The 26,590-nt window shown below is 44.2% G+C and overlaps 1 protein-coding gene across 1 annotated transcript; it reads right to left on the minus strand.

The window, feature by feature from the left end:
* Positions 1–1,637: 1,637 nt before the first annotated feature.
* On the minus strand, positions 1,638–6,874 carry hsd3b1 (hydroxy-delta-5-steroid dehydrogenase, 3 beta- and steroid delta-isomerase 1; the record flags this gene model as incomplete). The annotated part of the gene is made up of 3 exons (XM_084314404.1): positions 1,638–2,446; positions 5,774–5,938; positions 6,724–6,874. The coding sequence occupies 3 exons, from the start codon at positions 6,872–6,874 to the stop codon at positions 1,638–1,640; spliced, it is 1,125 nt and encodes a 374-aa protein (XP_084170530.1).
* Positions 6,875–26,590: the final 19,716 nt, after the last annotated feature.

Consider the following 26,590-nt stretch of genomic DNA (forward strand, 5'->3'; position numbering starts at 1 on the left):
GTATTTTTCTGACTCAGGTTCACCTGTGTGTTTAAATTGTATTAAACAGACATTTGGATGGTTGGTTGACACGCATCAAATATCATAGAGCAACATATGTTGCATACATTTTAACTATTGTAATGCAATCACAAATTTATGATGAATAGTCCAACCTGAACATACTATGCATTGGTGTATTATGCTCTAATTCACTTTACACAATGGCACTCAATATTGCACCTGTAGTTTCTTATATGATGCTGGTTCCTGCAAATGCCTCTCCCTCCTCCATCCTTTCCCTTTCTGACTCAGGTTCACGTCTTTGTTTAAATTGCATTACAACAGACATCATTTGGACTGTTGGTTGCCAACTATTAAATATGATAGGACTTAGCAACATATTTAGCATTCATTGTAACTAGCACTAGCAGGCAAAAAAATATTGCACAATTATTTTATTGAAGTTAAAGAATAGCAAAGTTACAGTAACTTGTTGATGGATCAGAATACTGGGAGAAAGCTTAGCTAGCAAAAATAATATTCATAATAATATTGACTTTTATTTATAACGCACATTTCTCAAACACAATGCGCTATCTAAAGCTGAAAAGCTAACATGTGTGGAGCGTGTGGATGTTGCGATTACCCCGTGGTTTAAGTAGGACTCTTGGTATTTTCTTTTAAATGCAGCTTTCTTTTTTATGGCACTCTGAGACCCTTCTGGTGTCTCCTCGTTGGCTCTTTCTCTCTTTTCAAAGAAGCTCTCCAGTGACATGTTTTGCGTGCCATTATAGCAAGGTTAGCTATAGTGTGGCGCGGATGGAAGTGGCAATTTTTCCTAATAAAATACCCGGAAGACTAATGAAAATAAAATACATTTTATTCTAAACAACTTTATTCTTTCTTTGCTGCCCGGGACCTAATGGTCCACGGCCCAATACCGGTCTACGAGCCGATGGTTGGGGACCTCTGCCGTGATGTGTGAGACTGATAGTGGTGCATCCTGTGCTCCTACTACTAGCCTGCTCAAACCAGCTGTGTAGACCATAGACATAATCATACATAGAAACCGCCAGTGACCGCTGTTACAGTGAAAGGTGCAGGATTTGATGTGTTGCATCAACAACCGCAGCCAATTTGGGATCTATAATTAATATGTCTGTTAAAAAAGGGAAAGAAAAGAAAAACACTAGAGGTTGGGCGGCCCTCGCAAGTGGAGATGGACGGGCCCACTGGGAACATTCCCGAATTTCCCGATGGCCAGTCCGTGCCTGCCTCCAGGCCAGGAGAGCTGTTGCACTATGTTGGAAGAGTATGGATGCTCCGACACTGAGAATGTGGATAAAGGAGCTTTCAGACTGTATCGACCTGGAAAGACTTACATCGCTAAAGGAAAGCAGAAAGACTTAAACTCTGGGAACCATATATGTCTGTCATGCTAAATGGAAATGTGGGTGCTACTTAAAAGGAAAATATAACATCGTTTTTTTTTTACTCAGTATATATATGTTTTTATAAACACTTTAATTTGCAGGTTGAATGTATGTGTATGTGTGTGAATGGAGACGTATGTTAGTTGTGTTAAGGGATGTTAACAGAAAAAATTACAATAAAAAATATTGTGTAAAAAAAAAAGGCTTGCGTCCTGCACAGGGTTACCTCGCCCTTATCCTCTCTCTCTCCTTTGGCAACTGGGAAGCAAGCCATTCAGTGGTGCGCCTGCGAGCTTCCTCCCAGGTGTATGTGGGGGCGTATCCCAGGTCTCTCTGTGCCTTCTGATAGGAGAAGCTGAACGGCGTGTTCAGCATGACAAGGAGCTGGCGGTTCAGGGGCGGGACGACATGTTTAAAGGGGCGGAGCAACACTTGCAACATCTCAAACAGGAAGCAGAGCAGGTAGAGGAGAGGAAGGGGCAGAATGGGCCTTTCCTGGATGCGGAACCCCAGCGGTGACATCACAACGTGGTTAAAGTCCGAATAACTCACCGGCGGAGTGTCGTCGGCGATGTAGTAAAAATTCCCTCCGACGACAGACCTTTTCTGCGGATCTCTGAGGCTGCGTGCCGCATGCATGTGGGCCAGAGCCACGTTGCCGACGTACACGGGGTTCACGCGTGCCTCCGTGGGCGAGGCTCTGTACAGGACCTCTTTGTTTCGGAGCCCGTCCGCCATGTGGCCCAGGAGGAAGCGACAGCCTTCGCCGTAGATGTACATGGGTCTGAGGGCGCAGGTGGCCAGCCGGCCCCCGTTCCGGAGGGCCTCGCCTTGGGCCCGCAGGGTGATCAGCTCTGCCTCCTTCTTGGTCTTGCTGTAGGGAAACTTCAGGGTGGATGTGTAAACAGTGTTCTCGTTGCCGTTGACGACGGGGTCACCGTTGGTGTTGGGGCCCACCACCTCTATGCTGCTGGTGTAGATGAAGGATGCCACATTCTCCTCGATGCACGCTTCTATCAAGAGCTGGGTCCCTGGAGGACAGAGATGTTCATTACACCGCAGTTAGTTCAGATCTCACCATGTGATTGGCTGAGCAACATTCCAATCAGTGCCACTCGTAACCCAGCAACGCCTTTTGTTTACTGCTTGCAAAATGTTTCACCCTAATTTACACTGGCAAAAAAATAGAAAGGAGCGCTCAGTGGAGTGCAAATCTCTGGGTGGCATGCCCTAATTATAAATATAGCCACAAGCGGCAATTCCGAAATTCAAGACAGCACAGACCTCTATGAAGACGATGCATTAAAATCTTTTGAAAAACTGATTCAACAATATCAGCTGGCCAACAATCAATTTTGGAGATATTTACAATTGAGGCATCTTCTCATAGGCACATTTGGCTCGCCACAGACCCTCCCCCAGGGTACAGACCTGCTGAAAAAGATTTTGGCTATTTCTGGGTTGGGACATGAGGCCTCGGTCTACTATTCCATGTTTATCGACAGGGAGGGCAGTGGGATATCCTCTGCTCTCAAAATAGTCTGGGAAAAGGATCTAGGGGTCACATTTGAGCAAGAGGACTGGGATATAATCTCGGGGATCCCCAAACAGGTGTCCAGGGATATTAGAACAAGGCTAATACAATTCAAGATCTTCCACCGCATTTATTGGACCCCCTCTAAAATGTATAGACTGGGCCTGAAAGAGAACCCAGATTGCTGGAAATGTCACACAGGGGAGGGGGACCTAGTCCATGCACTCTGGTCATGTCCGAAAATCAGAGACTTCTGGGAGTAACATACATGACTACATCACAGAGGTCACAGGGACGGAGTATGATTTCTGTTCTGGTTTATATATCCTGGGGGATCCCTGCAGTCTTAGCCATATCGCAAAGCCCCTAGCTGATTGGATACAGACTAGTATTATGATAGGCAAACAGATCATAATGAGAGGCTGGAAGGCACCAGAAGGCCCGTCATTCCGAGAGTGGAGTGGAGAACTGGGTAGGGTAGCTGCCTATGAGAAAATATCTTTTAGTTTAGGAGAGAAAGGAGACAAATATATTAGCAAATGGGGGAAATATTTGCAATTTCACTCACTATAAAAGGAGGAGGGGCACACTTGTCTAAGACAGCGACGATGCACATGAGTATATAATACCTGACAAATGCACCATGTTTATGTAGACAAGAATGGCTCTATGTTTTAATGTAGATTTATTTTTTCGTTTGGTGTTTTCTTTCTGTTTTGGTACTACTTCCCATTATATTCTCGGCTTAGTCTAATTTAGCTTTCTATTTTTTATTTTTTATTTATTTTTTGTTATGGTAGAATTTTTCGTTTGTTTAGGTTTACTTATTCTAATGTCTTTATTTAAAAATGTTTTCTGTCTTCCCCCCCATATGGGGGGTATCAGTGTAACCTAGACGTTAGGGGTCCAGGTGTCTATGTTGTCCTTCAGGACTGACCCATGCTGATGCAAAATATGTCATTCATTGTATTGTCCTGAAGTACTGTGTGCAAAAAGAAAAAATATGCAATAAAGTATAAGTCATAAAAAAAGAATTAAAAATAGTTTCACATACATGGTTCAACAGTGTTATGAAACATATTGACAAACAATGTGTGATGTATAGTCTGATTTTTATTATGCCACGCCCATTTTTTGCATTTATAGTTCCCCTTATTTAGAAATTTAGACATTTTGGGGACATGTTTCAACAGCTTATTCAAAATATCCACCAAGTTTAGTGATGTTTGTCAACATGGATTTATGGCCAAATTTGCACCAGGGTCCATGCATGTGTTTGGAACTGGTGGTGCCCCCTATTGGGCAGTTTCAAAATAGTTTTATACATGTGAAACAGCATTATGAAACAAATCCTGCGAGTTTTGTAATCATTGGACAATTTTTATTTATTTATACACTGTCAATGTGTGTGGTCCATGTCAAGTCCTCGGATATGTGGACTCCGAGGTACTTAAAACTGTTCACTTAAAAAAGATAGATGCTTTCTACTCTACTAGTCAACTTCACCAGCTGATAGATAGATGCTGTCTACTCTACTAGTCAACTTCACCAGCTGATAGATAGATGCTCTCTGCTCTACGAGTCAACTTCAACAGCTGATAGATAGATGCTCTCTGCTCTACGAGTCAACTTCAATAGCTGATAGATAGATGCTGTCTACTCTACTAGTCAACTTCACCAGCTGATAGATACAGTAGATGCTGTGTGCTCTACGAGTCAACTCCACCAGCTGATAGATAAATGCTTTCTACTCTACTAGTCAACTTCACCAGCTGATACAGTAGATATATGCTGTCATGCTAGTCAACGTCACCAGCTGATAGATAGATGCTGACTGCTCAGTACTGGTCAACTTCACCAGCTGACAGATAGATGCTGACTGCTCAGTACTGGTCAACTTCACCAGCTGACATGCTGACTGCTCAGTACTGGTCAACTTCACCAGTTACGGAAGGTTACGGCTCTGGGTGACTTTTCAAAATAAACTTCATGATAAAAAAGTACATAATAACTAAGTTATTAGAGGACATATTATTCCATGTTGAAGGTATCTTCTTCATTTCTTAGAGCTGTGTCTTTTCTATGGGCCATCTATGGGAATATGGCTTTCTGGGCCAGAGCATTACGGTTGTTTGGCCAGCAGGGGGTATCGGCGTGCCGGCTGAAACCACTGCATGGGGGTAGGCTGGCTGGGATAACTGTTTCAGTGAGATGCCAGTGGAATCATCACTTCTGATTGGTCTACAGACAGACATACAGATGTATTATATGCTGTAAAAATGGCCAACGTTTTCTGTACTTTTACTTTCCCTTCTCCTTTGTCAGCTAACTAGGTCATAACTCTCCTTCCAACCAGTTCACCATGTCAGAATAGAAGTTCTGGGAAGCACACAGTTCTCAGATATATTCTCAGATATATATATATATGAAATCTGACAGGTCTATTGCAGCTATAATACATTCATTTAAAACATATTTGTACAGATAATTACCTGCTATTCATTAGTATGAAATTATACATATATTCAGTATATCCAAGAACTGTGTGCTTCCCAGAACATTTATTGTGAAGAGACAAACTGGTTGAAGGTGAGTTATGTCAGTTAAAGGAGATAGTAAAGTACTAACGAGGACACACACTAGCAGTTCTGTTAGCCACAAAACCAATGCTAAATCAATGGGGCCACGCTCCAGTCTACACAAGCCCTGAAATCAATGCTGAAATCTTCTCCAGAGTTAATATTCACGACCACAGATCGAACTGTCAAGAGACCCATAGTGGACCCAGAGCCATAGTTTGAGCTGCTTTAAGTGGAAGCCATACCTTTGACATTGACCCCGTACAGCTCACTGTCGTCCACAGCCCCGGTGACGTCGATGAGCGAGGCGATGTGGAAGACGACGGACGCCCCCCGGCAGACTGTCCTTACCAAGGCACTGTCCCTGATGTCCCCCTCGAACACGCTGACCTTACACTCGCCTCTGCACTCTGAGAGAAACCCAACGAATGAAGCAAGAGTGTATTACTTAGTAACAGCTAATAGCACTACAGTAGACAAACCCACATGGTGTGTTGGTACCATGTGCCATCTTAAAAGTTCCACTGTATTGCTGTACAGCTGCTGCGCTGTCGCTTCACCCACAAACGGAGTTGTTTGGAAAAAAACATTATTTCAGACTTCAAACAATGTTTGTTTTATTCAGTTATGAATATATACCACAGATAGTTTTCACTTCTCTGAGTTAAAAATGTATCTCCTAAAACTAGTGCAATACACTGATAGAATAGTGCTCTTTTCAAATGAAAAGCCCTATTCTACTCGAGTGTAAATGGTGAGGCAATATTACCACTGAAAATGGTGATTTTGGCTGGATGTATAGATATGTATAAATATGCAAATATGCGATAAAAAAAGAAAATAAAACATTTGCTAATTTGTATATATTAATAACAAAATACATAAAAGTCATAATACAAAAGATTGTTTATTTTGTATCCAAATTCAATGTATAAGATATAATTCAGATATGATGAAAGGATTTATTTGTCCTATTAGGTGGTGGTCCCCTTAACAACATCATATCCTCATTTTTAAGAACAAATAGGGCTTTACTCTAAAGTTAGCAGGATTCAAATGAAAAACAAAGTATATATGTATATATTTAAGTGATGTTCATGTCTTGTATGCCAAGCCCTTTTTAAGTACAATAGAAATACCCGAAAATGGTACTTAAAGATCCCCAGTGTTGTAAGAAAGAAATGTTCTTATTTACCCTCCAGAGTCTCTAGGAGTTCAGGTCGAACTTGTTTGTCCAGCAGACGTATCTCCGCCGATCTCTCCTCCTCCAGAAGAAGCCTGACTAGTCTCCATCCCAGGAATCCACTGGCTCCTGTCACCACACACACATCACCCCTCAGAGACATGGCCGATACTCTCTCTGTACAAGAACGGTCCCGACGGTCTCCTTCCAAACTCTGCAGTGTTTATCGTTGATGTTTCAGCCGAAGACCTTCCTCAGTTTGTGACAGACTTTGGGTATCTTGAAATATCAGCCCTTCCCGTCGTCTCTCAGCCTCCCTGCTTTTCTACCCTCGTTTGACCTAACAAAGAACCCTTGAGACTCCAAACGTAGAGCTCAATATGTAGTCAAGGTTAAATTGGTCTAAAGCAGTTGAGTGTCTACTCCTGTCAGCTCCTTCATCCATCTCTGCCTCCTCCTTTTTCTACCCTCAGAGAATGTACTTGGGAAAAAACTAAAAACCCTTTCTAGCCTGAAAACTGTTCTAGCATGAAGTCGTTCATCCTACTCTTACTCTTACTATTATATTATATATAATATATATATTCTGCATGTACAATAGTGCTGTATATACCGTATATATATATATATATATATATATATATATATATATATATATATATATATATATATATATATATATATATATATATATATATATATATATATATATATATATATATATATATATATATATATCCATACCTGCACATAATAATAATAATAATAATAATAATAATAATAATAATAATAATAATAATAATAATAATAATAATAATAATAATAATAATAATAATAATAATAATAATAATAATAATAATAATAATAATAATAATAATAATAATAATAATAATAATAATAATAATAATAATAATAATAATAATAATAATAATAATAATAATAATAATAATAATAATAATAATAATAATAACTTCGCTTTATATAGTGCCTTTCATAAGACCCAAGGTCGCTTTACATAGGGGGGGGGGGGGGGGGGGGGGGGGGGGAACGACAAATTAACAAACATAGTGGACAGACACAACATATACATATAAGGTGAGAAATTAGGGGTTAAAGGCCAGGTTGAATCCTTTTACATATCTGTAGATACTATATCTATATCTGTACATATCCCTTACCTACTCTTACTAGTTACACTACTGGCCAGTATGACTTACTACCATACTATCCTCATACCTGTATCACTGTACATATTATATTATAACTCTGTACATACATCTGATTAGCACTACATTCAGTAGTACTAATTTATATATTCTATACCCAGTTTAATCACCTGTACGATGTATATTACTATTGCACTTTACTGTTACATTTGCACTCTGGTTGGATGCCAAACTTCTTTTTGTTGTACTGTACTTGTGCTGTATGATGATAATACATTTTAATCTAATCGAATTGAGAAAGGCGATGCATTCTGGAGCCGGACAACCGGGAAGGATGGCAAGGTTTATACTCCACTATCTGCCAAGGGCAGTACACAGCAAATCCTTTATCTGAGTCAAAGTAGAAATAACCAGTTATAACAGAGGTTTGATAGATACAAAAAAAACTGTGGATCGTAAGATGCTTTGTTTAGAAAACATTTTCCTTCAGAGTAATTTGTAGCAGTTAACTGAGATAACTGAGATAACTGTGACAGGGTAGAAAATAAGGTTTTGATTTTTAAGGAATGATAGCTCTCCTTAAAGAACAAATGCTTAGTACTTTGCTTAGGCTACTGTGACTTTCCATCTCTGACGATAGTCCAAGGTTAGTAAGGTTAGTAGCCCCAGACTAGCCAAGTAAAACAACTCGCCTGTGAAGATTTGATGTCTCAGAGTTTATTTGCCAAATAGCCAAATATTTTCCTCCCTCCAGCATAAACAAGGTGTAGGTCATGGTTTAGTCAGTAAGTCACACAAAATAACAAGTAATATTGGACTCTTACGTTCCTTTCACACAGAGAAGCCGGATTCTCCTTTAGAAAGGGGCTCTATTTTGTAGGCTAAAGACAAAAGAGTGTGATAATCTCAAGCACATTGGGAATGGTGTCAGTTCATTCTGGGCCCTATTGAGGAATAGCCAATACATGGTAATCTTAACGACCGCTCTTCACTTGTTCCAGCAGCTGTCATTTATCTGTGTTTGCAGACCTTGACATAGCGAGGACTGGTGTCAGGGCTTCTGTTGTGTTATCTAGTGAATGAATGGGGATCTCTCAGAGGCTAGTTTCATCCGTCTCTTAAAAGCAATTCCTTCTTCCTATCAATCAGTATGTTTTGTTTACATTTGACCAATCACAGTGATATCATTTTTAAGTTATTTCGTAACCTAACAAACAGCTTTTGTCATAGTAAATATATTTCCGCCCTACACACCAGAAAACAAAACAATAATGAGTTTGTTATTAGCAACATCGTTAACCACATATGCATCGGGCAAAAATGGGGCTAGTTTTGCATAACACGCCTGACGATTGCATACCCAAAGTAATTAACTATTTATTATACATTATACATATAGCAGATGCATGAGTCTGGTCTCTTTTGAAAGGAGACATTCTGACCTTTCTTCCATAACAAAGAAGAATCACTAGTGCTAATGAAATAGAGTCACTGTTATAATCACAGCACGGGCATACTTACTCAATAATCAACTAGGATGCAGTAAAAAACTTAAAACCAGATTCTCAAACATAAACATAAAAACGGACAACACGCTCATCACAGACAAGCTGGATGTAGCCAATTACTTAAACATTTTCTTCACAAACATAGCCACAACACTGGTAAACAAACTACCCTCCCACTCAGGGCTTTATGGGGTAGAACACATAGTAGCTTACTACAAAAACCTAGGGGTCCGCAAGGACGACTTCAAGCTGGAAATGGTAACAACAGATGAGGTACTCAATAAACTGAGCGCCCTCCAACCTAACAAGGCCACTGGCCATGACAACATCCCCTCCAAATTCCTCAGAGACTCAGCAGCCGCCATCACACCAATCATCACACACATAATAAACCTCTCCATAAAACAGGGACACGTCCCCAAGGACTTCAAAATTGCGAGGGTGACCCCTCTGCACAAAAAGGGCAGCAAATTAGACCCAGGCAATTACCGCCCTGTTTCTATTCTCACCTCCATCTCGAAAGTCATGGAAAAAATAGTCTACGAACAGGTCGAAAAGTACCTAGCGGAAAAAAATCTAATCTACGAATTCCAATCTGGCTTCAGAACATCCCACTCCACTGACACATGCCTTCTCTATTTGAATGACCACATCAAACAAGAGGTGGACGCAGGCAAATACTGCGGCATGGTCATGCTGGACCTACAAAAGGCCTTTGACACGGTCAATCACTCCATTCTGATTGACAAGCTAAAAGCAATTGGTTTTGATAGTCTATCAGTGAGCTGGATGCAATCCTACCTTGAGGAGAGGGAACAGATGGTGGAGGTAAACGGTACCCTATCCCCCCCCCCTCACAGTGAGCTGTGGTGTTCCACAAGGAAGCATACTAGGACCGCTACTGTTCCTAATTTATGCAAATGACATGTCGTCAGCTTGTGACTGCAACTTGTTCCTGTTTGCGGACGACTCAGCCCTGCTGGTCTCTGACAAGAACAAGTTACAGGTTGAAAAAACCCTCAGCTCGGAACTAGGCAGAATCTGCATATGGCTCGCTGATAACAAACTATCATTACACATGGGCAAAACAGAGTCCATTCTCTTCGGTTCAAATAACAAACTCAGCAAGACCGACGGCTTCTCAGTTACAGTGGGTGACAATATTGTCACAAGGAAAGATGAAATTACCTACCTGGGTTCCATCCTAGAGGCTAATCTCTCCTGTGACAAAATGGCATCCAATGTAATAAAAAAAGTCAACCAACGAACTCGATTCTTGTACCGGATCTCCTCTCTGGTAAACAAGAACACCCTGAAGACTCTGGCAGGAGCACTCATTCAGGGGTACTACGACTATGCTTGCACCTCATGGTACCAAAGCACCTCAAAGGCGCTAAAAACAAAATTACAAACATCTCAAAACAAACTGGTCAGACTACTGCTTGACCTTACTCCTAGAACCCACCTCACCCCTGCCCACTTTGACAACCTAGGATGGCTTAGAGTAGACGACAGAGTACAACAACTTGCAATGGGCCTGGTCTACAAGATACACTACACGACCAAGGTACCCATGTACATGTCAAAATACTTCCCAAAGGTCAGTGAATACCACGATCACAACACCAGAGGGAGCTCCACAAATCATGTTAAACCCAGATTCGGCTCAAATAAGGGACTAAACACGTTTCGCAATTATGCCACATCAATGTGGAACGCCCTACCCAAAGCTGTAAAGGAATGTGGATCACTACCCACTTTCAAAACCTCTCTCAAGGGACACCTACGGGAGACTGCAATTCAACACTGGCCCCTGTAAATATCCTAACCCAACCCCCTCCAATGTACAGTCATTTACCTAGTATGGTTTTGTCAATAGTTCAATGTACAATTGTGTTTGTTTGTACAGTGTCTCCTCCCCCCCCCCCTCAATGTACAGTGTTACTTGTTTATACAGTGTGCCCCCCGCCCCCCCCCCCCCCCCAACCACCTCCAATGTAAATTACCCAGTATGGTTGTCAATATCCCAATGTACCCAACCCCCCCCACCCAACCTCCTCCAATGTACAGTTTCTACGTCAAATGTATATACTCCCTTTTCTTGACTCCTTCTGTATCACAAACAGTACTGTATTTGCAAATCTGGTATGTCATAAATGTATAGATGTAGCAGTACTGACTATCTGTATGTCATGTATGTCATATATGTCTATATGAATTGAAAATGGGGGACCCTGATGGAAACAAGACGAAAGTCTTTCTCTGGTCTGCATCCCCTTAACAATTGTATGTATTGAGCCGTACTGTATTGTACCCATTCTGCAATCTGTTAAATAAAGTTTTCATTCATTCATTCATTCATACTTCACTCCCCCTCCTTTTTCCCTCACGTTCTCCACACACTCCTCTTCATCCCCCTCTCCATCCTCCACGCACTCCTCCTCATCCTCTCTTTCTCCATTCACCCCTCCATTCACCCTTATACGACCAGCATCACTTCACTTCACCTAGCACAGCTGCACTTCATCCCCCTGATTCGCACGCTGCCAGGCACCTCACTCACAGCTGCATCCTATCCCCCTCTGATGAGGTGCCTACTTCTACTCCTCGACGCTGACCAGAAGTCGTTGTGGTATTAAATACCACTACCCAGGTACGACGTCTCTACCTAAAGCTCTGCTGGAATTTACCCTTTGTATTGCCTTGCCTAACCCGTTTCTCCTGTGCCCCAAGGAGTTCCTGCCTGGACCTTCCCTGTCCCCGAAGAGGACCACTTGCCCACTCGCTGCCACAGCAGCCCCAAGACAAGGACCACTTGCTCGCTCGCTGCCACAGCAACAGCCGCAAGACAAGAACTAACCCGTTCTATTCCCCTCCAATTCCTGTACTACTGAATCATTAAAACCCTTGAAACGCTCCAATCTCCTCTCCTGTGTGTATTCAGCAATTGGGCTGTGTTCCAGACCACATTCTCACAGTCACAGAGGTGTGAACACACTGAAGTAAAAGTTTTGTGTACTCACATTTGTTAGGGTTTGAAACCGACCTCAACAGCACGGCACAGACAGGTAGTTCAGAGTTAGCCAAACACTAGGGCGTATTTATTACTGAACCAAAAAATTTGCCAAAATACAAAACAGAATTAACAAATAGGAGAATGCCTTCGGCAGAGTTGTCTGCGGCTCTGCAGATCCTCCCGGTGTTACAGGTGGGGAATCGACGTAGGCGCCGCTGCGGCTCTGCAGATACTCCCAGATCCAACTCGGAGTGGAAACGGAGAGAGAGAGAGAGAGAGTGATCAATAACAGTCCAACTGTACACAGAGGCAGTGCAGTCCAGTCCTCCCTTAGCTGAGTCCAGTATGAAATACAATTTACTTGATCTTCGGTGTAAACTACACACAAGTTAGCTGAGTCCAGTACAAAACAAAACGGTACTTCTTCAGTGTTATCCAAACACACAAATTAGCTGAGTCCAGTACAAAACAAAAACGGTATTTCTTCAGTGTTATCCAAACACACAAAAACAGATAATCCAAAAAGGTTTGTTTCCAAAAACTCACCAAAGCGCAAACGCATAAGCGGGCAATGAGGCACAGCTCCAAACGGATGATCAAGATATACACCAGCGGAGACTTCCAAAGATGTCCTGGAGAAAAGTAGACGAGGTACAACAACGGGGGGAGACAGGCAGTAGCAGTAGTAATTCAAAACGACCCGACAACGATTGATAGAAGGTCCGAGTATATGAAGCCTCTGGAGCGCTAATTACAAATTACAACAGGTGCGTGATGGAATTGATAATCGCTCCTGAAGCGTGTGGCGGGGAATGGACCAATCATCACAGTACCTTGAAGAAGCGTGTGGCGGGGAATGAACCAATCCTCACAGTACCCCCCCCTCCACGGGAGCCACCCGGCGACCAGCCCGACCCGGCTTGTCCGGATGGGAACGATGGAAGTCGGTGATCAGGGCGGGGTCCATGATGAGCTGGCGGGAGACCCAGCTCCGTTCCTCCGGGCCGTATCCCTCCCAGTCCACCAGGTACTGGAACCCCCGACCCCGCCGTCGGACGCCCATCAGCCGGCGGACTTGCCACTGGGGGTGTCCGTCCACCATCTCAGGAGGAGGCGGATCCGGAGCAGGAGGCATCAGGGGACTGAGAGAGACAGGCTTAACCCGGGACACATGGAAAACGGGGTGAATGCGCATGGACGCAGGAAGCTTAAGACTCACCGCCGCCGGACTGAGCACCTTCAGAACCTCAAAAGGACCAGTCGAACGGCAGGGCGGGAGAGGTTAGCCTGGTAAGTGGTTCCGCCACCTGGCTGTAGTTCCGGATGAATCTTCAGTAGAAGTTTGCGAACCCGAGGAAGCTCTGTAGCTCTTTCCGAGAGGTGGGTTCCGGCCACTCCTCCACGGCCCAGATCTTGCGAGGGTCAGCTCGGGTCAAGCCGCTCTCCACGATGAAGCCCAGGTAATCGACGGAGTCGGAGTGAAATCGGCACTTCTCTGCCTTGACGAAGAGCCGATTGTGGAGGAGGCGCTCCAGCACACGGCGGACATGCTGGATGTGTTCCTCGAGGGTCTTGGAGAAAATGAGGATGTCGTCTAGGTATACCACCACGAACTCCTCCAGCATGTCACGGAGGACGTCGTTCATGAGCGCCTGGAATACCGCCGGAGCGTTGGTGAGGCCGAACGGCATTACCAGGTACTCGTAGTGGCCCCTGGGAGTCTTAAAGGCGGTCTTCCATTCATCGCCCTCCCGGATACGGACCAGATGGTAGGCACTCCGGAGGTCCAGCTTGGTAAAGACGGTAGCCTGGGTGAGAGGCTCGAAGGTGGAGTTCATGAGAGGAAGAGGATACTTGTTCTTAATGGTGATCTCGTTGAGTTGGCGATAGTCGATGCAGGGTCGAAGGTCTCCATCCTTCTTCCCAACAAAAAAGAATCCGGTTGCCACCGGGGAGGAGGAAGGCCGAATGAGGCCTGCTTCCAAGGACTCAGAGATGTACTTATCCATCGCTGCCTTCTCAGGGACGGTCAGACTGTAGAGGCGGCTGCCGGGAAGGGGAGCCCCAGAGCGGAGGTCGATGGCACAGTCGTAAGGCCGGTGAGGCGGAATAGCCTGAGCCCGGGACTTACTGAAAACCTCCTTGAGATCGTGGTACTCGGGGGGTATAGTCGAGAGGTCCGGGGACGGCTCACAAAGGGATCTCCGGGGCGAGGGACAGGACGCCGCCTGAAGACACTGGGCATGACAGGAGGAGCTCCACCCCCTGATGGTACCGGAGGACCAGGCGATGTGGGGCTCATGCAGCGCGAGCCAGGGCCGGCCCAGGACTACTGGGACAAGAGTGGATCTGGTGATAAAAAACTGGAGTCTCTCAACGTGGTTACCAGCAATGGTGAGAAGGACTGGACAGGTGCGTTGAGTGATGTCAGCCAGGCGGTGCTGGTCCAACGCGAACACCTCCAAGGGTCTCACGAGGTCCTCTAGTGGAATGTTGGCCTGGGTAGCAAACTCGAAATCCAGAAAACTCTCATCAGCACCCGAGTCAATGAGTGCCTCCACCGTCGCCCGTTGGTCCGCCCAGGCCAGGGTGACGCTCATCAGACGGCTAGGTGGTGCACGGTTGTGGGAACGAGAAAAACGGCTCACCAGGATCTCCCGGGGTCCCGGCGAGCCTGGTCTTTTGGCCGGGTGGGGCAGTTGGAGATACGGTGCCCATCCCGGCCGCAGTAGAGACAAAGGCCGGACCTGAGCCTGGCCTCCCGTTCAGCCTGGCTAAGGTGTGAGCGTCCCAGCTGCGTGTTGCTTAATAACAGCGGAACAGTGCAAAAATGCTTCCGCTTTCGTCACCGCAGGCCACTACGGTAAAGCGCCTTTCTTTTCACGCCGCTTAGACAAATGCTATGGCATTTCCGCGTACATTGCAACGAATCACTTGGAACCTCGGCTGTCTTTAACTATGAGTGAACACAACTGTCTTTAACTATGAGTGAACACAACGCAACATTGTAACGTTAACGTGTAATTTACTATGGAATATAGTATATTATCGCGACGATTGTAACGTTAACGTGTACTTCGCGAATATAGTATATTATCGCGACGCGTCGTCGGACTAAACGCTGTTGTGAACACAACACATTGTAACGTTAACGTGTACTTTACTATGGAATATCAGAAGAAACTACTCAACCTCGGCTGTCTTTAACTAAACAGTGTTGTGAACACAACACATTGTAATGTTAACGTGTACTTCGCGACGCGTCGTCAGACTAAACAGTGTTGTGAACACAACACATTGTAACGTTAACGTGTACTTTACTATGGAATATCAGAAGAAACTACTCAACCTCGGCTGTCTTTAACTAAACAGTGTTGTGAACACAACACATTGTAACGTTAACGTGTACTTTACTATGGAATATCAGAAGAAACTACTCAACCTCGGCTGTCTTTAACTATGAATGAACACAACACTCTAACTCACCAATGTACAGTTTCTACGCCAAATGTATATACACTCCTTTTTCTGGACACTTTTGTATCACAAACAGTACTGTATTTGCAAATCTGATATGTCATAAATGTATAGATGTAGCAGTACTGTCTATCTGTATGTCATGTATGTCATATATGTTATGATGAATTGAAAATGGGGGACCCTGATGTAAACAAGACGAAAGTCTTTCTCTGGTCTGCATCCCCTTAACAATTGTATGTATTGAGCTGTACTGTACTGTACCCATTCTGCAATCTGTTAATAAACTTTTCAATCAATCAATCAAACCATGTTTAGATAATAAAGTACTCAACCTCTACTTGTCTACTGTCTGACTGAACACAACACTCTAACTAACTTACCATGTTTAGATAATGAAGTACTCAACCTCTACAGTCTTTAACTATGAGTGAACACAACACTCTAACTTACCATCTTTAGATAATGAAGTATGCAACCTCTACTGTATTTAACTATGAAGGAATTACAACCTTTATTTAATGGTTAATAGTTTGATAAAAGGTAATTTACTATATTTGTATGGCATTTACACTTAAAGTAGAAAAACAAAAGTAATCTGTAAAATAATAGTGAATTTCCTGTGAAAAAACATTTATTTTTTACAGTGTACGTTACACACACACAAATGCTACAGTCATTATGACACATTTTACAAAGAAAGTCTTGTATGAACTACCAGTAATATAAATAATATTAACAACAAAAATGTGTTCCATCTTCATGTCAGATGATTTTCAAAAAGGAAAATGTACTACGCCTCTGTCGTCTACTCTAAGCCATCCTAGGTTGTCAAAGTGGGCAGGGGTGAGGTGGGTTCTAGATACATTGTTACTGACCAGACACTCTATATCAGTGATGCCTGTTTACTGCAGAGTGGAGGGACTGGGAGACTATGAGCTTCAATGTTTTGAGAGGATAATGTCTTGTATGAACTACCAGTAATATAAATAATATTAACAACAAAAATGTGTTCCATCTTCATGTCAGATGATTTTCAAAAAGGAAAATGTACTACGCCTCTGTCGTCTACTCTAAGCCATCCTAGGTTGTCAAAGTGGGCAGAGGTGAGGTGGGTTCTCGGAGTCAGGTCAAGCAGTAGTCTGACTAGTTTGTTTTGAGATGTTTGTAATTTGGTTTTTAGTGCCTTTGAGGTGCTTTGGTACCATGAGGTGCAAGCATAGTCGTAGTACCCTTGAATGAGTGCTCCTGCTGCCAGAGTCTTCAGGGTATTCTTGTTTACCAGAGAGGAGATCCGGTACAAGAATCGAGTTCGTTGGTTGACTTTTTTTATTACATTGGATGCCATTTTGTCACAGGAAAGATTAGCCTCTAGGATGAAACCCAGGTAGGTAATTTCATGGCTTCTGTTGACACAAAGACACTGCATAATCAACAACTACAGTATGTCACATCTTATGGTGTGTGTGTGTGTGTGTGTGTGTGTGTGTGTGTGTGTGTGTGTGTGTGTGTGTGTGTGTGTGTGTGTGTGTGTGTGTGTGTGTGTGTGTGTGTGTGTGTGTGTGTGTGTGTGTGTGTGTGTGTGTGTGTGTGTGTGTGTGTGTGTGTGTGTGTGTGTGTGTGTGTGTGTGTGTGTGTGTGTGTGTGTGTGTGTGTGTGTGTGTGCAAGGGTGGTATTACTTACTCTGGAATGACTGGCATGCTGGCTGAGCAAGTCTCAGGGGTTGAAGGAAGTCCAAGGAGACGGTTCCTATAGTATTATACAGAATATAAGAAGAAGACATGACAGTGTGGCCATCACAACTAGAGGATGAGGTCAAGTTCAAATGGTCCAAAGTGTAGGAAAGGTGTGTGTGTGTGTGTGTGTGTGTGTGTGTGTGTGTGTGTGTGTGTGTGTGTGTGTGTGTGTGTGTGTGTGTGTGTGTGTGTGTGTGTGTGTGTGTGTGTGTGTGTGTGTGTGTGTGTGTGTGAGTGAGTGAGTGAGTGAGTGAGTGAGAGAAAGTGACAGACAAAAAAAGACAAGTTCATAACTGACCGCTGGTGTCTTGCAGCTGGTCCATCGGCATACTGCTTGGCCCAGGGATGGCGATGGCTTCTGTTGACACAAAGACACCGCATAATCAACAACTACAGTATGTCACATCTTATGGTGTGTGTGTGTGTGTGTGTGTGTGTGTGTGTGTGTGTGTGTGTGTGTGTGTGTGTGTGTGTGTGTGTGTGTGTGTGTGTGTGTGTGCAAGGGTGGTATTACTTACTCTGGAATGACTGGCATGCTGGCTGAGCAAGTCTCAGGGGTTGAAGGAAGTCCAAGGAGACGGTTCCTCCTATAGTATTATACAGAATATAAGAAGAAGACATGACAGTGTGGCCATCACAACTAGAGGATGAGGTCAAGTGCAAATGGTCCAAAGCTGGATTCCGATATCTAAGCATTGTAATCACTCCCACCACAACAAAAGCAACAGTAACAATGGGGGGCGGGACTTGCGTTCAGTGTAGGAAAGGTCTATTATGGTTTATTATTGTGAAAAGAAAGGTATTAGCTTTACCTCCTGATGTTAATTTGAGCAGTTTTGCTTTCATCTCCGGAGTTGTGGGGAGGAAAGTGCTGGACATATCCACAGTGTAAAACTTGGCCACTGCTGCCAGATGTTTACAGGGGGCCCCAGTTTGTCCTGCCGGGCATGAGCACAGCTCCGCCTCCATGTCCACGATGTATGGCTCCGTCACCGAGCCCTTCACCTCGTACCTGTTGTCCCCAAGCTATACAAATCATAAGTCATACAAGTAAGGGATAATGTATAGCTACGAGGTCATTGTCGCAAAATAATTGACCGACACAGAGTTTAAAATACCGAGCCGCCTCTGCGAGGTGTTTTAAACGTCAGTGAAGGTCAATTCTTTTGCGATGATGACCGAGTATAGCTATACATTATCCCGCTTATTACATGGCTAACTTACTAACAATATACCTAATTCATTTTACAAATCGCAGTTGTTCTGTGGCTCTGTCAGCCCAAATAAAGTGATTATTATTATCGCGGGCAGCCCGGCAGGTGTGTCTGATTGGCTGCACTGAAACAGTGTGTGTCAGTGGGGCTTGATTACTCCAGCTGCGAAAAACAATAATCACCGGTGGTTATTGAAAAATAATTCACCGCTGTCGGGGGCTATTGACCAATCACAAGCAAGCATTTCGGCGAATGTGAAAACGCCATGTAATAAGGGACATTACACAATGGCTAAATCTGCACTGGTTACTGCAGTAATCTCTAAAAGTATGCATTTGATATAGTACCTGCTGGATCTGAGATGCAATGATGTCGCTATCCTGGGGAAGGAATCTCCTCTTCTGGTACGCCATCCAGTGTTCGAGGGCAACATCCACAATGCGGGCCTCATAGTAGACATCCAGCCTCGAGGTCAGGATGTCCAAGAGTTGGCATGGGTTGAAGGCTTTCGTCCTCTGGAGGATCCCGTCTTTGAGGACCCGCATCGCTGCTTCCGAATAATTGTTTGTGTTATTTCCCCGGGTGAGGAGACCGCGCGCGGCCCGGTAGCTGAGTGCCCAGCACTCTCTGCGACTGTAGAGGCGCTCAATGTACCGCAGGTACTTTTCATACCTGCAATTGATCAAATAAGGAAACAAACACAGAAGATGCACATACATGATGTAGTGACAGCAAGGAGAGGTAGACACATATATGAAGTATGCAAACACAAGCCTCCTGACTTTCTTGTACCGAATTTGCAAGACTGCTGTGCTGTGTGATTGTGGGAATGTCTGTGTACAGCTAAACATAAGCAAACTTGTCTAAGCACTAACCTGACTGCAACAGGGTGCTCTCTCGCCGCCAAGTACAGCCTGTCCACCTCTGCTGTCTCCTCGGAGTAGAGCATCTGTTTAACCACAGTGAACAGAGTTAGCCTGTCTCTGCACGCCACCAGACTCGCCTTGCTCCACAACCATCTCCATACTGCTTGTAGCAGATGGAAGGAGCACAGGAGAAGAGTGGCTTGTGGAAATGCCCTCCCTAAGGCTCCCCTCTCTGCCGCGCAGTCATCTGTGATGAAGATCTGTGGGCCTGATGCTCCCCTGCCAGCAAAGGCCCTCTCTCCAATCAGATTCATCAGCAGCTGTAGCCCTTCAAAAATCGTCTCCTCGTCCTCAGACTGGCAGAAGAAGATCCCCAATGGTAGACCTCCGGCAGGGCTGTGCGTCAGCAACAGAAAAAACTCTGATATTTTCCCTATCCATGTTGCCGGAGGAATCAATGAAGCAGATCAAAAAGCTTCTATCCCCAGGCCATCAGGCTGCTAAACGAACAATAATCACTATGCAACAACCATCAAATGCACACAGCACACACACCCACACGCACACACTCACTCAAACAAACAACACACTGCAGCACCCACTCTCCACACTTTAGATCACACAAACACACTTACACTTTATATTTATTGATAAAGGATTTGCACTACAACTCGTACACCTACTGTGAATTGTACCTAAATTGCACCTCGTCCCATTTCTAAAATGATGTACCTCTGCTTTGGCTTGGCTGAATCAATCAATCAATCAATCAATCAATCAATCAATCAATCAATCATGTAACCTACAGCACAGCATGTAATAAAATGCATTAACAACACCCCTTAGCTGTTATAACTATGTACTAAAATGATGTACCTCTGCTTTGGCTTGGCTGAATCAATCAATCAATCAATCAATTAATCAATCATGTAACCTACAGCACAGCAGGTCCCCTTAGCTGTTATAACTATGTACTAAAATGATGTACCTCTGCTTTGGCTTGGCTACGCCAATCAATCAATCAATCAATCAATCAATCAATCATGTAACCTACAGCACAGCATGTAATAAAATGCATTAACAACACCCCTTAGCTGTTATAACTATGTACTAAAATGATGTACCTCTGCTTTGGCTTGGCTGAATCAATCAATCAATCAATCAATCAATCAATCAATCAATCAATCATGTAACCTACAGCACAGCAGGTCCCCTTAGCTGTTATAACTATGTACTAAAATGATGTACCTCTGCTTTGGCTTGGCTACGCCAATCAATCAATCAATCAATCAATCAATCAATCAATCAATCAATCAATCAATCATGTACAGTTAGCTGCATGTTAGCTCCATGTTAGCTCAGCAGTTAGCTCAGCAGTGCGCTCATGTTAGCTCAGTAGTTAGCTTCATGTTAGCTCCATGTTCAATCAATCAATCAATCAATCAATCAATCAATCAATCAATCAATCAATCAATCAATCAATCATGTACAGTTAGCTGCATGTTAGCTCCATGTTAGCTCAGCAGTTAGCTCATGTTAGCTCAGCAGTTAGCTCATGTTAGCTCAGTAGTTAGCTGCGTGTTAGCTCCATGTTAGCTCAGCCAGTTAGCTCATGTTGCTCAATCAATCAATCAATCAATCAATCAATCAATCAATCAATCAATCAATCATGTACCTCGGCGCAGCTGAATAACAATATGAGTGATCGCCTGCTGCGTCCATCACGTGTATGGTGATTAACCAAATTGAACCAAAGCCAAAGCGTGTTAATAACCAAATTGAACCAATAATGTGTTATGTGTCGAACCAAGGCGGGATCTCATGCGCATGCGCGGGCACCTCGCGAGCACGCCGGCGCACGCACCTGAGCGAGCACGCTGCCGCCGGTGCACGCACCTGGGCGCTGGGCGAAGGAAAATGAAAGGCGCATTACCGTACTGGCGTGCGGTGACGAATGCGGAAGCATTTTTGAACTGTTCCGCTGTTATTAAGCAACAGGCGTCCCAGCTGCATGGGTTCCTCCTCGGGCACCGAACGGGAGGGGAAGGAACCACCAGTTGTGGAGGGAGCAGGACGGACCGCAGTACTGTCACGAGTGCGGGGGGTCTGGGGAACATCTGGGGGTCCCAGTCGGGCTCTCTCACGCTTTCTCTCCCGGAGGCGTCCGTCGTTGCGAATGGCGAGGTTGAATAGGTCCTCGAGGGACTCAGGCTCCTCACGGGTCGCGAGCTGGTCCCTTACAGCGTCGTTGAGCCCCCTCATGAACGTGAGACGAAGCGCTTGATCGTTCCAACCGCTCTCCATTGCGGCCAGTCTGAACTCCAGCACCCCGCCACTGCCCTGCCGGAAGGTGCCCAACCGAGCCCCTGGGTCCTGGCCACGAGCTGGGTGGTGGAAAACCCTGCGGAGCTCTGCCACGAAGTCTGGGTAGGAAAAACAAAAAGCAGCCCTCATTGACCAGGAGGCAGTAACCCACTGTGCTGCCCGGCCTGAGAGCAGGTTAGTCATGTAAGCCACTCGGGCTCCCTCTGAAGTGAATCGGCTGGGTTGATGAAGAAAAACCAACTCACATTGCATGATGTGGCACAATCCTCGAAGTTACCATTGAACAACCGTGGTTCGGAGAGACGGGGCTCCCGAGGTGCGGGATCGGGAGACGCGGGGCCCGCCACGGCTGCGGGTGGTGCTCTGGCCGAGACTCCTGAAGCAGGTGGGGTTACAAGCAGGGCGTTAAATGCTTCACTCAGCGTTTGTAATTGGTGAAGAATATCAGCCTGCTGATTACCCTGGGCTGTCTGCAGGGTAGCCAGAGAGCCAAGGGACTCCTGAATAGGCAGGACCTGGGCTCGGAGCTCCTGTACAGCAGCCGCAGCCGCACCTAACTGTAGGCTGTGGTCGTTGGTCAATTCAATCTGGACCGCCAACGCTGTCCTGACTCTGTCTGTGTCGGCTGAGGTCGTCATGGTCGGGTCGTAATGTTAGGGTTTGAAACCGACCTTAACAGCACGGCACAGACAGGTAGTTCAGAGTTAGCCAAACACTAGGGCGTATTTATTACTGAACCAAAGAATTAGCCAAAATACAAAACAGAATTACCAAATAGGAGAATGACTTCGGCAGAGTTGTCTGCGGCTCTGCAGATCCTCCCGGTGTTACAGGTGGGGAATCGACGTAGGCGCCGCTGCGGCTCTGCAGATACTCCCAGATCCAACTCGGAGTGGAAACGGAGAGAGAGAGAGAGAGAGAGTGATCAATAACAGTCCAACTGTACACAGAGGCAGTGCAGTCCAGTCCTCCCTTAGCTGAGTCCAGTATGAAATACAAGTGACTTGATCTTCGGTGTAAACTACACACAAGTTAGCTGAGTCCAGTACAAAACAAAACGGTACTTCTTCAGTGTTATCCAAACACACAAATTAGCTGAGTCCAGTACAAAACAAAAACGGTATTTCTTCAGTGTTATCCAAACACACAAAAACAGATAATCCAAAAAGGTTTGTTTCCAAAAACGAGGCACAGCTCCAAACGGATCCAATCCAATCCAATCCAACTTTATTTATAAAGCGCTTTAACAGCCACAGGGGCACAAAGTGCTGTACAGGGGGAGCATATTAAAAACTATTAGCAGCACTAAAAATAGAAAAAAAAAAGAAAAAAAAAACAAGAGTACCAAAACAGAGATAAAAAACATTAGGTAAATATAGGCAGCAATACAAGTTTAAATAGATCAGAGTACTTAAAAAAAAAATATTTAAAAGCAAGGGAAACAGTAACAAAACGATACAACAACAACACAGTAAGACAATAAGATCATAAAATCAACAAGCTACATGGTGTCGAAAGCCAGAGAGAAGAGGTGGGTCTTAAGGAGGCCTTTAAAACGGGGCAGTGATGAGGCCTGCCTAATCTGCAGTGGCAGCTCATTCCACATTTTGGGGGCGGCAACGGAGAAAGCACGGTCCCCCCTGAGCTTACGCCTAGTTGTAGGCACTACTAGGAGCAGCTGGTCAGCTGACCTGAGAGAGCGAGAAGGTGTATAGACCTGCAACAGCTCAGAGAGGTAGGGTGGAGCAAGGTCATGAAGGGCTTTAAAAGCAAATAAAAGAATTTTAAAATGAATCCTAAAGTGCACTGGGAGCCAGTGGAGTGAAAATAAAATCGGTGAGATGTGGTCGTATTTACGAGTGCCAGTTAAAAGACGGGCAGCGGCGTTCTGCACCATCTGAAGGCGAGCCACTGAGGATCCACTCACCCCTATATAAAGTGCATTGCAGTAATCCAGCCTGGTAGTCACAAATGCATGGATTACTGCTTCAAAATGCTGGGCGTGCAGGATGGGCTTAATTTTGGCCAGCTGCCTCAACTGGAAAAAACTTGTTTTAACCACGGCCTTGATCTGGCTGTCAAATTTAAGGTCTGGGTCGATCTTTACACCTAGGTTCTTTGATGATCAAGATATAGTACCTTGAAGAAGCGTGTGGCGGGGAATGAACCAATCCTCACAACATTTCTGTTTACTTGTTGCCAGATGCCTGTTATTGAGTTACAGCTGAAAGGTAGGAGGTGGAAAACATAATGGTTCCATTATAGCCTGAAGTCTTATCTACAGTACAGGTCCAAACTTTATAACAATTCCAACGGAAAATGTGTGTTTTACAAAGGTTTTTGTAATGTTTGTATCGGTGTTAATTCTGCATGATTATCCAAAGTGGCCGTCCGCTTCCATTTATCCCGAGGCTCTAGTCAAAACAAAGGACCTCCCTGGCTTCTTCTACCCCTTTCTCGTTGCAATCAGCCCCCACATGGGATAGCACTGGCTCCATCATTTCATTGGCTACAAAGGTGGTCAATAATTTTCGCCATCAGCGCTGACTGGTCCGTTCAGGACCGGGCCAAACCGGACGTGGTCATTTGTCTGAATGGCTTGTCAAATGATGCTCGTCGGATGTTTCATCTTGTAACTCGAGACTGGAAGCACATAATAGGTTGAGTAAGGTGACGATCGAAAGGCAGCAAATTAAACTTTCCAACAATGTATTGGTTGATAGGCAAAAACGCAGCCCAGATCCGGAAGATGAGGGCAAAGTGCTGCGACGTGTGTGTGCGTGCGTGATGGCCCGCCGTCCGATGCTTAAGCGGTTCTATAATAGCCATAATACACTCAAGGTCTTGCTGTACTGGGGGTTTAGCACTGCTGAGCTGATCTATAGAGACGAGTCTGATAGAACCCCCACTGCTGTTATGGGTTGATGATTACTGTGTATGAATTATTGTTTTTCATAAAACATCTGCTCCTTCCTGCACACTGTCACATTACATGTCTTAGTCTCATTTATCAGTCCTCATCCTAAATGATGCTCATCTAAATCATCTAAAAATGTTGGCCACATACTTAACTTTAGACTAGATGTACAAGGGGTGATGAACTGCTTATTGATTATGTATACGCCCCATATTCTTTTTTTTAAACTTAAATGTTTTATTAACAGTTATTTAGACAGACAGCACTTACAAAAAATAAATAATACAAAATGAAGAAACTAGCATCACAATAAAAACAAAAAGAGAAAACAGTGCACATAAATATTTACATGGGTATCACATGGTTAGATGTCTGGTTCCCCTACTGTTGTTTTCTAGGTATTTGATATAAAGGTTGATTGTGTATCTCCCTTAAACAGGCATAAACAGGTAATTCCTACTCAAAGACGATACATGCTGACTAAGGTTTGTATGTGTGATCTGGGTCCAGAGACCCTCCTTGAGCTTCTTTCTTCCCTTCTCCTTCGTCCTTTCTTTTTTTTTTCTCTTGTTTATTAACTTTCACTTTGCCTTTTGGTTCACCCATACACAAACCACCTCATCCCTGAATATTTAATATCACACCGTTAAACAGACATAAATAATAAGGTATAAAAGCATTCAGCACTTGTAATATCCCAAAAACAAATTAGAAAATTATTAACTAAAGTACAGGTGTGTGACATGGGTTCATAGACCCTGCTTGAACATCTTTCCTCCTTTACCCTTCGCTCTCTTGTGTTGCATTTGGTTCTTCCTCTGTGATGTCGTTCTCGTTCCTTTTATAATCCTCCCACTTTCCCCATCTTTCCCCAAATGTCTCTTCCTGTAACCTCAGCATGTGTGTTATCCTTTCCATATCCTGTATTTCGTCCACTATTCCTACCCATTTTGCTATTGTCGGTGGGTCTTCCTTGTACCACAGTCTCGTTATTGCTTTTCTGGCCGCTATCAACATTATCTTTATTAAATATTTGTCCCCCCCTTGTATTCCCTCGTGTGTCAGGTCTCCTAAGTAAAGCACCAGTCCTGTTTGTGGTAGCCCGTATCCTAATATTCTGATCATTGCTTCCCCTATCTCCTCCCAATAGCCCTTCAGCTTCTGACATCCCCAGATTATGTGCGTGTGATTTGCCCCCTCCTTCCCACACATCCTCCAGCATGCTTTTTGTGTTGGTGCATATTTTCCCTTCAGCTCTGGGGTTATAAAGAATCTGATTATGTTTTTCCATCCAAATTCTTTCCATATTCTCGATCCTGTTGTTGAATGTTGTACCTCACATATGTTCCCCCATTCCTTCCCTGTTATTCCTATCTCTAGTTCTCTCTCCCATTTCTCCCTTATATAATCGGTCGTGTGTCCCTTGCTGGTCATTATAGCCCGGTATATTGCTGATATTACTCTTCCTTGCCCCCCTTCGTATGCCCATACTATCATCTTTATTATTCCATTCTGTTCCTCGTCTTTGGCCCCCCTTATTTCTTTGTTGTAGTAGTCTCTAACCTGTAGATATCTGAAGTGGTCCCTGTTTTCTAGTCCAAATTTCTCCTTTAATTTTTGTAGTGTCTGCATTTCTCCCTTCTCTATCATTTT

The sequence above is a fragment of the Notolepis coatsorum genome (genome assembly GCF_963971535.1).
Source record: "Notolepis coatsorum genome assembly, chromosome: 5".
In the NCBI taxonomy this organism is placed as follows: Eukaryota; Metazoa; Chordata; class Actinopteri; order Aulopiformes; family Paralepididae; genus Notolepis; species Notolepis coatsorum.